The following is a 13022-nucleotide window of genomic DNA, read 5'->3' as shown; positions in this document are numbered from 1 at the left end:
CTCCCCCATGAAATAACAGAAAACAATAGTTCCACAATTAAATTTTATTGTTAATTGTACTATTTATTTTAAAATGATTAGAAATAGAGACAATTTATAGAAGAAAAATATATTTAGATTAAATTTGATACACTTTTGTTTTCATGAATTTTAATAAAAATTTAGTTAGACTTAGAGTATCAGATATTTGTTTTGTGATACCGTTTTAATAAAATTGACTTTCATATTGTAAAATTATTTTTTGTTAACTTTTACTCTTAGATATGAAAATAAAATTAATAAATTGGACAACATAATTTATCTATCAAAGTAATTAAGTAAGGTCTTACACGTTTTTTCTTAGAATACTTATCAGTTTTCTTTCAAAAAATAAAACAAACGATAAGTAAATTAATTTATCTTAATTATTTAACGAACATACTAAATTTAATTAACTTTGTTGTAACTAATTGTCCTATTACTATATGATAGACTAATTTAAAAATATAAAAGATTTTCTAATATATAAAAAAATCACATTATATTCAATAATCATATAAAAACACTCACATTATATTAAATAATCATATATATTGTATTAAAGACAAAACTCAAATTTATATTTAATAGTAATTTATAAGTTACAGTTCGATTGTCTTTAAAATATATGTACTAAAAAAATATAATGGTATAACAGAAAACAATAATTGATTAGAAATAACAGAAAACAATAATTTCAAAACTTAATTTATTGTTATTTATACTATTTATTTTTAAATGATTAGGAGACAATATATAGAAAGTAAAAATATATTAAATTTGACACATTTTTCTTTTCATGAATTTTTATAAAAACTGGTTAAACTTATAATATAAGATATTTGTTTTGTGATATCATTTTAATAAATTATTTTCAGATTGACTTATCATATATAAAATTATTTTTTGTTAACTATTACTTTAGATGATGACAAAAAAATAGTATATAGGACAACATAAAATTATCTATCAAAATAATTAAATAATATCTTACGCTTTTCTTTCTAGACTACTTATCAGTTTTATATTTTCCAAAAAAAAAATATATATATATAAAATTTATCTTTACTATTTAAAGAAAATACCATATTTAATTGATTTTGCTATAAGTAATGGTATTATTACTATGGTAAGTTAGTAACGTACTGTTTAAATAATTTCAACAATATATTGTAATCAGAAATATTTAGTAATATGTATTTTTACTTTCCTCTTTTTCATAACCCTTCTATGAAAAACTATATAACATATTAATTATAAAATTGTAGTTGAACCATATTATTATGAATATTATTTTTAAGACATATATTAATAATTACATGTGCACATTTCATATAAAATTGAATAATTACTTCATTTTATATTTTAAGTTAATAATGCATACATAAACCACGCATAGCATAGACTACTTTCTAGCGTAATAATATGAGAGAGTTTCTATGTATTATTATTAGGCGCCTGCACAATGCAAATATACTTTTAATACTGGTTGATGTGTCCAGTGAATTATTTTTAGGGATTCGTACAATAACAATTCTGGTGCCGAATATTATATTTTTCTGGTCAGAATATTTTTTTCATTTTTAAAAAAATAATAACGTCTAAATATCTGTGGAACCACGTCAATCTTCGTCATTATAAAATTATTAGAAATATTTTTTTTGTATTTCTCTGTGATTCTCCTCTCTTCTCTCTCTCTCTCATGTCTTTTTTTTTTGTATTTTTTTAAAGTAAAAAATGTCATTATTTTCTCAACTGCATAAATCCTGTGGGTCCATCTTTTCCTAGCCCATAGGATTGGAGAAGGTCCCAATTCTTACTTTTCTTTAAGCTATGCTTTTTTTGTTTTTTTACGTGTCTTTGCCAAATCCCAGTGTTGCCATTGCCTCAATTGGACCGTTGTTTACGTTCGTTCCTTTTCTCTAAACACCTTTGTCTATGTCTATATGTGTACGATTAATCGTCGATAGTTTTGCTTTTGCATAAGGTTAACAGCCATGATTCAACAACCCAAATGATAATAAAGGAGTACGTGAACAAAACGCGGTGATGTATGTATTTTGTGGTACCGTTAGTTGAGACTTGAGAGAGTATTGTATGTGTATATGCTTAGCAAGAAAAACAAATGTTGAATTTTCTTCCGATTATTAAAGGGAATCTCAGACTATATTACATTTATTGTTGAACTGTATATTTGTACAAAACAAGTGGTTGAACGGCTAAATATTAAGAAAATAATAAATTGTAGATGACTTGACTAATTCGTTGTTTATGTATCCAAGCTTTGTAGTCAAGTTCAAGAAAACTTGGGATTTTCGGTGTAATATTACAAATGTTTATTTCGACGGATGCGTGATTTATTCTAGAGAGAGTCATCAGTCATGCATACGAAAGGACACGGGTGCCCCAGTACGTGGCATAAGCCTTCAATAGAGCAGTACTTGACTACTAACCAGGTCAAATCTAATGCCGTCCTTCGTTTCTAAGATGGACGGTTCACAATGTTTTTTATTTTATTTACAGAATCCTTAGTTTCTCCATTGTACGTGATTCATTATTGATTGTTCTTGGGTCCATTTACCGAATCTGCTCAGTCAAGTCTCCCCCTGATTACAGTGTACTTTTTTTAGAGAAAGTTCTTGTCAAGATTAAGAGAAGACGCTTATTATATGTGTACATCAACTTTAAAATATGTATTTTCAGTCCGGTTTGAAGTTTTCTACGAAATTATAAGCCGGCGGTCTAATAATAATACTACACCAGGTTTAGTTGAATTATAATCTATGAAACGAAGTCTAATACAGTTATATATATCTAACAGAATACATCACGTCAAGTGATTTATGTATCAACAGAATACATCACGTCAAGTGATTAATGAATCAAAGTCTCAATCAACTATGAATTAATTATCAAAACCATTTTATGAAAATTCTACAAAATTATTAAATTCCATATCAAGAAGGAAATTGTGAATATCTTCAATAAATCAACTGATATGATCGGTTACTATTTTTGTTATTGAAAGATGTATCATCATCGCCTTATTTGGCTTTAAATTCAATTAATCGAGTAATTTACATGTGTCCGTACGGTAATTTGCAGACAGTTCTTACAACAATAATTATGATTTTAATACTCTATCAATCGTCGAGTTTGTCACATGGGATGAGTTCTAAAAGGGAACAACATTTGTGGCGCACCAGGCCATTCATTACTTATTTGTATAATTAAAACATTGGAAACCAAAATAAAATAAAATAAAAAGCAACTTGATTATAGTAGTAATTATTTTAAGTTTAATTAAATAACCCTGAGAACAGGCTTGCTCTTCAAGTTTGATGGAGTTTCTCAGATCATTAGGTTCATTGTTTACAATAAGAGATCTAGAAGCTGCCACAAGGCAACAATATGTCTCCTATGTTGAAACACATCGGTTCTCGTATTAGATTCTCTCCCACTTACTTTGATAAAACTAATAGACTAACTAACATAAAGCAAATTCCACTAATTACTCATTACTTTATACTGTACTTTTCTTTTCTTAATCCCTCACCTAATATTCAATTCCTAATTGTTTATTTACTAAATAATTGTGTATCGGTAGGAGCCAGGAGGGCAGCCTAAGATACTTATTTTGTCGTTTATGAATCATATTCTTATATAAATTAGCTTATATTAATTCTGTTGTCTACTTCTGTTTGTTCATCCTGAATGATAACACTTGAACCAAAAAATACAGTATTCATTAGTTATACACTCCACTTGTTGAGTATGAATATTTCATCGAAGGGCCTGGGCTTGAAAAACATACGGCCTATCATCAATCCCAAGCAATCCAATCATAGTACTGGTTGAGCCATTTGACAGTAATCATTTTGGGTCACCAAACTTGTCACTTGTCTCTGTCAACTTTGTTACCTTTCCCACCATCTACACCCACATTAAAACAAAACAAAAAACGATTTGCAAGATTTTTTTGTGTCACGTCGGAGCTTGGATAATCCAACTAATCCGGGGATGAGCAACTCTATTTTGCTATACAAACCTAGAACGTTAGATCACTCATGTCGAAACCGCACCACGCGCAGCTGTTTGCAAGAGAAATCGAACTCGAGCGTTTGTAATTTTATGTAGAAATCGTTTTAAGCAAAAATATGTGAATTAGAATATTAAAATTTTCAAGGGATGTTTTTTTTTTGGTAACACCACATTATTGTAATTAAAATCATAACGGTTGAAGGATTCACCAAATTAATTGGGAGAAAGAGTTGGAGTCTTACAATGACAACTTCATTCATACATAAACCATTGTAAACGTTTTGAATAATAATAGGAGTACACAGTTTTTTTACATACCTCTAAACGAGCTATTTTCCCACAAGAACTATCATATCTAGTCAGATAGAGCCCGAACTTTAACCTCAATTTATATATCCATTAAATAAACGTTCTACACATATTTCTCCCCGAAATAAAAGTTTTTTATTTAAATCTCCCCAAATTAATAGTTTGAGTTCTATTACTCCATATATCTGGGTTTCATCGGTTTATTGGTCATTTAACCAATTACTAGACTAACAAAAACCAAAGAAAACCAGATTTATATTAGATTAGAACCCGATTGGAACCTAAAACCAAAACACCTGATCGATGAAACAGTGAGCAAACCCATAATCGATGTTACTAACCTCACATAATAATTTGACCATATCTATTAAAACCTAGAGTAAATTCTTTGTTCTTACAATTTTTTTTAATGGAGAACATATTCCATGACCACCACACTACTGTAATCGAATTTGAATTTGAAGTCTTCTTAATTTTATTGACACCACCGTCGTTGGTGTGGGATGAAGACGCTGTCGGGGATCCATAGGTTGTTGAAGAAGAAGACGAGTGAAGAGGAGGAGGAGGGGAGAGAGATGGACACAGCTTCATCGTCGTCGCTCCATGGATTTGAGATCTGGTAAGTGAAGAGCTGTTCCAACCGAGTGGACTCAGCAAGGTGGAGAGTGGAGACGGTTGAGGAGAGTCGAGGAAAAGCGAGTCTTCACGGGAGAGAGACATGTCGAGATGGTGGTGGTGGTCGGAGAAGGTGAAGGCGGTGGTGGTCGGAGAAGGTGAAGGCGATCTGGGTAGTCCACCAAACAGCACCGTCGCAATAATCCATGGCTCTGTTCCTTCCTTCACCATCTCCGTCAGCTCTTGCGACGCGACTCTCGGCCATCATTTCTTCTCATCTGTATCATAATCTTCGTACTCTAACAATTATGGTTAATTACAATGAATTTATCCAATCAGTTTTTGTAATTGAAAATCAAATTTATCAATTAATGATATCATTTGTTGCTGGAAGAATCGGGCCAAGAAGAGATATCAGATCAATTAATGGTTGGTCGGATTTTAATTCAGTTTACAATCAAATTTTAGTGGTTTAATATTTGGTTTAATTTGGGTTTGAAGTGTAAACCGATGTAACCGAGATTTGGGAAGATTAAAATATAAATTCTTTGTTTCGGGGAGAATTATGTGTAAAACGTTTCTTTGATAGATATATAAATCAAGGTTAAAGTTCGGGCTCTGTCTGGCTAGATATGATAGTTCTCGTGGGGAAATAGTTCGTTTTCCCTACCTCGAAGAATATAGATTAGTCTGTGTTTTGCCGTTTTGGTAAGACCTTTTCTAATTAAAAATAATGACATCACATAGCACAACAGTTATATGATTTCCGATTATATATATGATTGATACATTATGCATAATTGATGATTCCTAACACGGACTGCCAACCAAAGTGAACGTGTTCATAGAAGTGATTTTGTTCTCTTGGCTATTGTCTACACATATAATTGAAAAAGTAGATGAATGATTAAGGAGATGGATCCAAATGCTTTGATTATATCGTTTATTGAGGAACAAAGGAGTCACATGAATAGTTGGATCGCATTATTGTCACGTGGAACTATGGAATGACAAGTCCATTGATTCAACTCAGTAGGAAATGTGTCTCACCAAATTTAGATTTCAACGGGAGGATCAATCCCTTTAGAATATACTACACTACGTTGTTATATCTATTTTTAAAAATAGGGTAACGGTAATGGCAGTCAGTATAATTACGAATGCCAAAAGCAAAAGCGTACATACTAATTATGAAAAAGATTGGACAATATCTGCGTGTCTTTCCATCACTTTCTGCCGCAACGCATCATCATATATATATAGGGTCTGTTCGTTTTGTCGCCGCAAGTACCTGCGACTGCGTCAGTCGCAGTTATTGTTGTTCGTTTGGTTGCCGCAGGTACCTGCGGTATGACGCTGCGACAAACGCAGTTTCTGATTTTGAACGTCGATTAGATGCGGCGATTAAAAAAATTGTGTTTACCACTGCCGCAGCCGCCAGCATCAACGAAACGAATAGACCTGCGGCTGCGTCAGCCACAGCTATCGTTGTTTGTTTGGTTGCCGCAGGTACCTGCGGCATGACACTGCGACAAATGCAGCTTCTGATTTTGAACGTCGATTAAATGCAGCGATTAAAAAAGTTGCGTTTGCCGCTGTCGCAGCTGTTGCCGCTGCCGCTGCCGCCAGCGTTAACGAAACGAACAGACCCATAGTCACGGACTCATACTCACAAAATTATAAGCTAAACTGAAGCAGCATTTTCAAAACTCCATTTCTTAATTAGTGCATGTTTCCAAGCTATTAGTTCAATAGTAAATGGATACTTGGAAATAGTATGAGCTATCAGGATTAGTATTGGACGTCCATTGGTAAAATTAACACTACGTGAAGTCGCGGACCACGAGTTTCTTGCTGTTCTAACGTTTTAATTTCTTTCCTTACAATATGTTTTTCCAATATCGAAATTATTCAATTTTCTAAAGTAACGAATTCAAAATTTAGACGACTTAATAATTCAAACATTTTCCAAACAAAAAAACAATTTCCAAAAGAAAGAAAGTAAACGAAAATGTCAAAACGAAAAAAATGCCACTACATGTGGCTATGTCCTATGTACATCAAACTAATATATATATATATATATTTCAAGTTTATTTTTCCCATTAGAAAAAGTCCTTTGTCTGTACTGTTGTCTTTGTTTTGTTGCTAGATCTAGATGGACCCATGGGCCTTAACGGGCCTATCAATAAATCCCTCCATTCAAGAAAATAAAACCTCGACACCGGCTATTTTCACGGCGAGGCAAATCGGACAGACTCGCACTGCCCCGCCGTCGCAACCGTTACATAGAACTAAATGTCGACACGGCAATGCCATCACCGTCGCATATTCCCGCCGGCAAATCCTACAACTAGGTCCGATCATTTCTGTCCGCTCCGGATCCAGGTACACCGATTCGGCGTCTTCGGCGGCTTCCTCCGCGTCGTCGTCGCCGCCTCCGTTCGTACTCTGTTTCGCCGTAATATCACGGCGGCTCGCTATGACTTGTTGGAGATGAGCCTGTAACGCGGACACCTCGGCTTCCCGCGTCGACGCTCTTAACTGCCAGTTTCGCGCCTCTTCCGCGAGATGAGCTGCACGCGCCTGTAGCTCAGCGTGACGGCGCGTGGCTCTTTCCAACTCCGCTTCTTTTTCTCTCACCTTCCGTCCAACTAACTCCTCCGTCACGCACAATAGCTCTACGTAGCGCCTCTCTCTGTTATCCGCTAACGTACGTCGCAGCTCCTCACCCTGCAAAATAAACAAAAGTTAGAAACATACGACACAAAACTGAACTATGTTTTAGATCGAGTTCAACATACCTGTGTCTGAATGAAACTGTCTAATTCATATCTTTGTCGTTTCATTTCTCCGGCGAGTTCTCCGGGAAGCATAGAAAAAGAAGAAAGAAACTGATCTTGATGATTCTGTGACTGCTCATGAGATAATCGAAGACCAGTGGAAACCACATTAGGCGCTGTCTGGAACAACTCACTCAAATCAATAACTTCCGGCGGTTTTGACGGTGGAGGGTTCATCGGAGCCGCCACCGCCACCGCCGACGAATAAACTTCTCTCGATCGCTTTCTCGAATCAACCGCTTCTTGTCCGTTACTGCACATAAGAAATCGAAACATCACATAAACATACATAAACATATATACAATACACCCATACGTTACATGAAGATTATATAGTTTACCTAGTGAGGAAGAAAGAATGTGAAGGATGATGAAGCGCCATTGATTAAAGATATAGACAGAGATCAATCTATGAAAGCATATACCATCATATAATAAGGGCATGCATGTGTTTGAGTATGGGGAGATGATGATGAAAATGAAAATATTGCTTCGGGATTTTAAGTAAATAGAAAAAAGGAGAAAGAATGGGAGAAATAAATGGGAGGAAGATGAGGTTTTAGAGGGGAAGGGACGAAAGAGTACAGACTTTGTGTGGGTCTTTTAAAGCTTTCCACATTGTATGCATGATTCTCATTAAATGGCACCCAACCTTTTTTAATTTTTTTTTTTTTTTTTTTTTTTTTAATTTGCATCTTCTTCTATGTTTTTTCTTCACCCCAAATACTTACTGTGTGTTTTTTGTTTGCTGTCACAAATTGAAAGGTGTAGATTCATGTAGTTTGATATTCTTATTTAAAGATTAAATGACGTCCAATGCTTTAAAAAAAAAAAAAAAGATTATCTCCTTCAATATATGTCCACTTCACGTTTCCTCGATCCTTTAATATATGCTTCACACACTTTGCAGTTGCATACTATTTGATGTTTGAGTCTTCTTCAAAATGCTATAGGTAGAGATAGTAGCTAGGTTGTGGTCATCATTACAACTTGTGTCATACTATTTTATATGGGTTAGAAAAAATTGAAATCATATATACGTTCAAAGAAAATCAAGTTTATCAAATGTTAGGAGGAATATATATACTGTATGTACCATTATATACGCACGGTTATACTACTTTATAAGCAAATAGCACGTAAGCTAAAATTAATATCTAACAAATTTGGTTCTTTAATTTTGTGGCATGTGTTGTTGGTCAGAAAGAATGGTAGGAATTTACTAATAAATAGAGGTGTCAACAAGATGACATAAAAATGGAGAAATGTGGTGGCAAAGGTAAGCAACAAATTGATGTAAGAGTGATGGCATGCCAAGCAATTTCATGATTTTATTGTTCAGAACTCAGAAGTCAACATCTGTACGTCTTAATTAGATTTTGTTTTGTTTATTAATCAAATCAAGAGCAACATTAGACTAGATCCAAGTTTACTATCCTAACATAAACTTTCATTATCTCCGACCATCAATAATGTTTTCTTGTAAATGCTTTAGTTAATTAATCACCATTCCAATTTTCTTTCAAAAAGACGAGTACTACTAATACAAAACAAACCAAATAAGTCTTTGTTTATTGTTTCCACAATATTGTAAGGTGTCTGCTTTGGGTCATATTCCTCATGGGTTATATTACCAAACCAGATCAGTAATCACTCGAGCATCCCTTATAGCCCATCAGCTTGTTGCTAAAGAATATGCGATTAAATTTCTAAATAGTAATTTAATCATGAAAAAATATTCGTTTAATCAGCAGAGGAAAATGGTGATGTATATCAATGAAACAGTATATATCATCCATGCGGAGTTTGTAGCTTATAACGTACGGAAGTATACCACACGACCCTATGACCCAAAATATATATTCCCAACGTGGTTTACATATTCCAACGTAACGCTTTCACTCTTCACAAGTTCACATTTTCACACTTCCCCAATTAGCATTCGATGTTTGCGGTTTAATTAACCTAGAAACCAATCGATTTCATAATTAATTTGTGTTAGAAAAACGTTTCTAGTGAAAAATGAAGCTAAAGCAAAAACTAAATATAGACCAATCACAGAAATTGAAAGAATATACAAAAAGCCAAACTCCAACCACACGTACATGCTTCTATTTTTCACCGACAATAATCCAATAACCTCGTAGACATCTACATTCAAATTCAATTTCCATATTTTACAAACAATATTTCTTTTGTAAAAACCCGATATAATTGTCACGTAAACTCCAAGATGTCTTTGCATATTCGTGTTCTCTTCCTCGTCCTAGTCTTCGTCCCGTTTATAAGTTCGGCACCACCTCCAAATTTAACGAAAGATTATTACCAAAAAACATGTCCCGATTTTAGTAAAATCGTACGTGAAACCGTGACACCAAAGCAAGGTCAGCAGCCGACGACAGCTGGTGGAACGCTCCGTCTCTTTTTCCATGATTGTTTCTTGGAAGGATGCGATGCTTCTGTCCTAATCGCTACAAATTCTTTCAACAAAGCCGAACGCGACGATGACCTCAACGAGTCACTCCCGGGAGATGCGTTCGACATTGTGACACGCATCAAAACCGCTCTTGAATTGTCCTGTCCCGGTGTGGTGTCTTGCGCAGACATCCTGGCTCAGGCCACACGTGACCTTGTCACAATGGTTGGTGGGCCTTTCTATGAAGTAAAATTGGGCCGTAAAGATGGTCGTGAGTCGAAAGCCCATAAAGTCAAAGGAAATCTACCTCAAGTGAACCAGTCCGTCCCCGACATGTTATCGATATTCAAGAAGAATGGTTTCACTCTAAAGGAGTTGGTTGCGTTAAGCGGAGGGCATACGATCGGAGTCTCACACTGCAAAGAATTCAGCAACCGTATATTCCCGAAGGTTGATCCAGGACTCGACGCGCGATTCGCAGGCGTTCTTAAAAATCTATGCAAAAACTACACGACCAACAAGACGATGGCAGCGTTTCTCGATCCGGTTACGCCGGCAAAATTCGATAATATGTATTTCAAGAACTTGAAACGAGGGCTTGGACTGCTAGCTTCGGACCAAATCTTGTTTAAAGACACTAGCACGAGACCGTTTGTGGAACTATATGCGAATAATCAGACGGCTTTCTTCGAGGATTTTGCACGTGCCATGGAGAAACTAGGCACAGTTGGTGTTAAAGGCGAAGGAGATGGAGAGGTGAGACGCAGATGCGATCACTTCAACAATCTTAACGTATAAGTAACATAAACAGAAGAACTTAAATGAGTTCAGTTTTCTTTGTATCAACTTTTGGAGTAAAATGTAGGTATAGTCGTTGCACAAAAAAAATTAAAAATGTAGGTATAGTCAGTTAATATAACAATTTTTATAGCATGAAATTTACAATAATATATGTCGTCATATAAAATGTATTAGGTGTTATTTTGCAGTAGAGAATAAAACTTAAAGTTCTTGATATACCTCTCCATCATCTTCTTCTTTAAGTTTCCTCTTATTGCGTGTTGAGATTGAACTCTCCGATTGATACAGCAAAGAAGAAATCAACTGTTGCATCACCTAGAATCTAAACGAAGAAGACGAAGAATCGTGAAAGAGGAGAAGTCGAGAATGACAATGATATGTTATGGGCCTGTTGGTGTATGAGTGGTCAAGCCCCATGTCAAAGAAGAATTGTTAAAGGGTTTAGTTAAAGACCCACTTGGTTGTAATGTTGTTTTGTTAAGTTTGTTGTTTTGTTAAGTTTTAACTAAGTTAGTTAAGTCTAAGCCTAGAGTTGGTACAAGTTGTTGATGAGAACTGTTAAGAGTACAAGTTAGGACATTGACATGTAAGGTGTGTAGCCGAGCTAGTGGAGGGTTGTTAGTCTAGAGCTTTTGAGTAAACTATGTAAGTGTGGAAAACCTTGTTATAAGGAGGTGCCTGTGTGAGTGTAAGAGATATGAAAAAGATGAATGAATGAGAGTTCTAAGAAAATTGAGTTCTTTGAGTGAAGAAAGAAAAGAAACAAACTTGAAATCAAAGTGAAAATATCAACATTGCGGCACCTTCCGAGAACACGAGTGTCTCCTTTAAGGCTTTAACTTTTAACTCTGGGCCAATCTTCGACGAATAAAATCGGAATTAATTCTACCCTTTTGGAGGAGAAAAAAATCGCAACTTGTAACTTTACAAGGCCTTTTCACTGGTAATTATGGCCCTGATTGGTAACGGCTGTTACTTTTTGCTGTAAAGATTTTGACTTATAAATTTTAGCTGCAGAGAATTTGGCTGTAGATGCTTTGACTGTAGAAACTTTAACTGTTAAAATCTGATTGTTTACCAACAACTTTTAAAGCTGTAGCTGTTATTTTTTTTATTATTATAAGTATTAATAATAAATATATATTATGTCATAAATTAATTTATATAACATTTTAATGACAAAATAAATTTTATTAATGATAAATTAAAATTTTAAAAAATAGAAATCAATCAAATATGAAATATTGTTTGAAAACTAATTAAAAACAAACAACTATAAGAATAAGAAATAAATAATTGAAGTTGTAGACGTCAATTTATTAACTTATCAAATTTTAAATAATGCAAAAAAAAAAACTAGTGACGACTAGCCCACATAGCATTAGCAATCTCATTACGGACACTTTCCATGTATCAATGCATTGTTTGAATGTTATTCTCTTATTAATGATGAATTTCATAAACTCTATTATAGTATTATTAGTGATGATGATGAAAAAATAAAATTTATTATTGAAATGGGTCTTAAAAGAAAGAGAAAAAAATGAGAATAATTAATTTATAAAAATAAAATATGCAAAATATTTATATATACTTTTGAAAAGCTTTTAAATATAAAAGTATGAAAAAAGAATGCTTTAAAAATTGTTTTGTTTTAAAGCATGAATTTGAAGCTTAAAAAAAAGGAAAACAAAGAAGAGAAAAAAAAATAATGACTTTCAAAACTTTAAAAAAATTAAAAACCAAAAAAGCGTGATTGATAAAAAATAACTGTCATCGCTTTAAAAAATTTTAAAATCTTAAAAGTAGGCTATCAATCAGATCCTATATTACTCCATTTTGCATAAGATTTTTTTTTATGGTTAATAATTTGGCATAAGATTATCATATCTTTCGTTTTATAGAAATAGTCTCTGACTCTGACTCTGCATATGTTTTTTATAATTCAACTAATCTAAAATATTAGTAAAATAATATTT

General features: G+C 33.7%; 1 protein-coding gene and 1 pseudogene across 2 annotated transcripts; one reads left to right on the top strand and one right to left on the bottom strand.

The window, feature by feature from the left end:
- Positions 1–6915: 6915 nt before the first annotated feature.
- Positions 6916–8519, bottom strand: LOC109125202 (BOI-related E3 ubiquitin-protein ligase 1-like). The gene is made up of 3 exons (XM_087477650.1): positions 8168–8519; positions 7788–8079; positions 6916–7716 (listed from the first exon to the last, which is right to left on the bottom strand). Exons 1-3 carry the CDS (start codon positions 8206–8208, stop codon positions 7186–7188), a joined length of 864 nt encoding a protein of 287 aa, XP_087333776.1. The 5' UTR covers positions 8209–8519; the 3' UTR covers positions 6916–7185.
- Positions 8520–10011: 1492 nt separating this feature from the next.
- Positions 10012–11253, top strand: LOC104731792 (peroxidase 41 pseudogene; annotated as a pseudogene). The gene has a single exon (XR_015575366.1). The product of XR_015575366.1 is annotated as a peroxidase 41 pseudogene (transcript).
- The last annotated feature ends 1769 nt before the right edge of the window (positions 11254–13022 follow it).

The sequence above is a fragment of the Camelina sativa genome, chromosome 12 (genome assembly GCF_030686135.1).
Source record: "Camelina sativa cultivar CO46 ecotype springtype chromosome 12, ASM3068613v1".
Taxonomy (NCBI): Eukaryota; Viridiplantae; Streptophyta; class Magnoliopsida; order Brassicales; family Brassicaceae; genus Camelina; species Camelina sativa.
This window is presented reverse-complemented; position numbering and strand designations above follow the sequence as displayed.

Excerpts from the sequence above, each read along its gene's own strand:
- LOC109125202 (XM_087477650.1), bottom strand. The coding sequence starts at position 8,208 with ATGGCGCTTCATCATCCTTCACATTCTTTCTTCCTCACTAG. Across the intron at positions 8,080-8,167 it reads CATTCTTTCTTCCTCACTAG|TAACGGACAAGAAGCGGTTG; the intron begins GTAAACTATATA and ends TCTTATGTGCAG. Across the intron at positions 7,717-7,787 it reads ACAGTTTCATTCAGACACAG|GGTGAGGAGCTGCGACGTAC; the intron begins GTATGTTGAACT and ends TTTATTTTGCAG.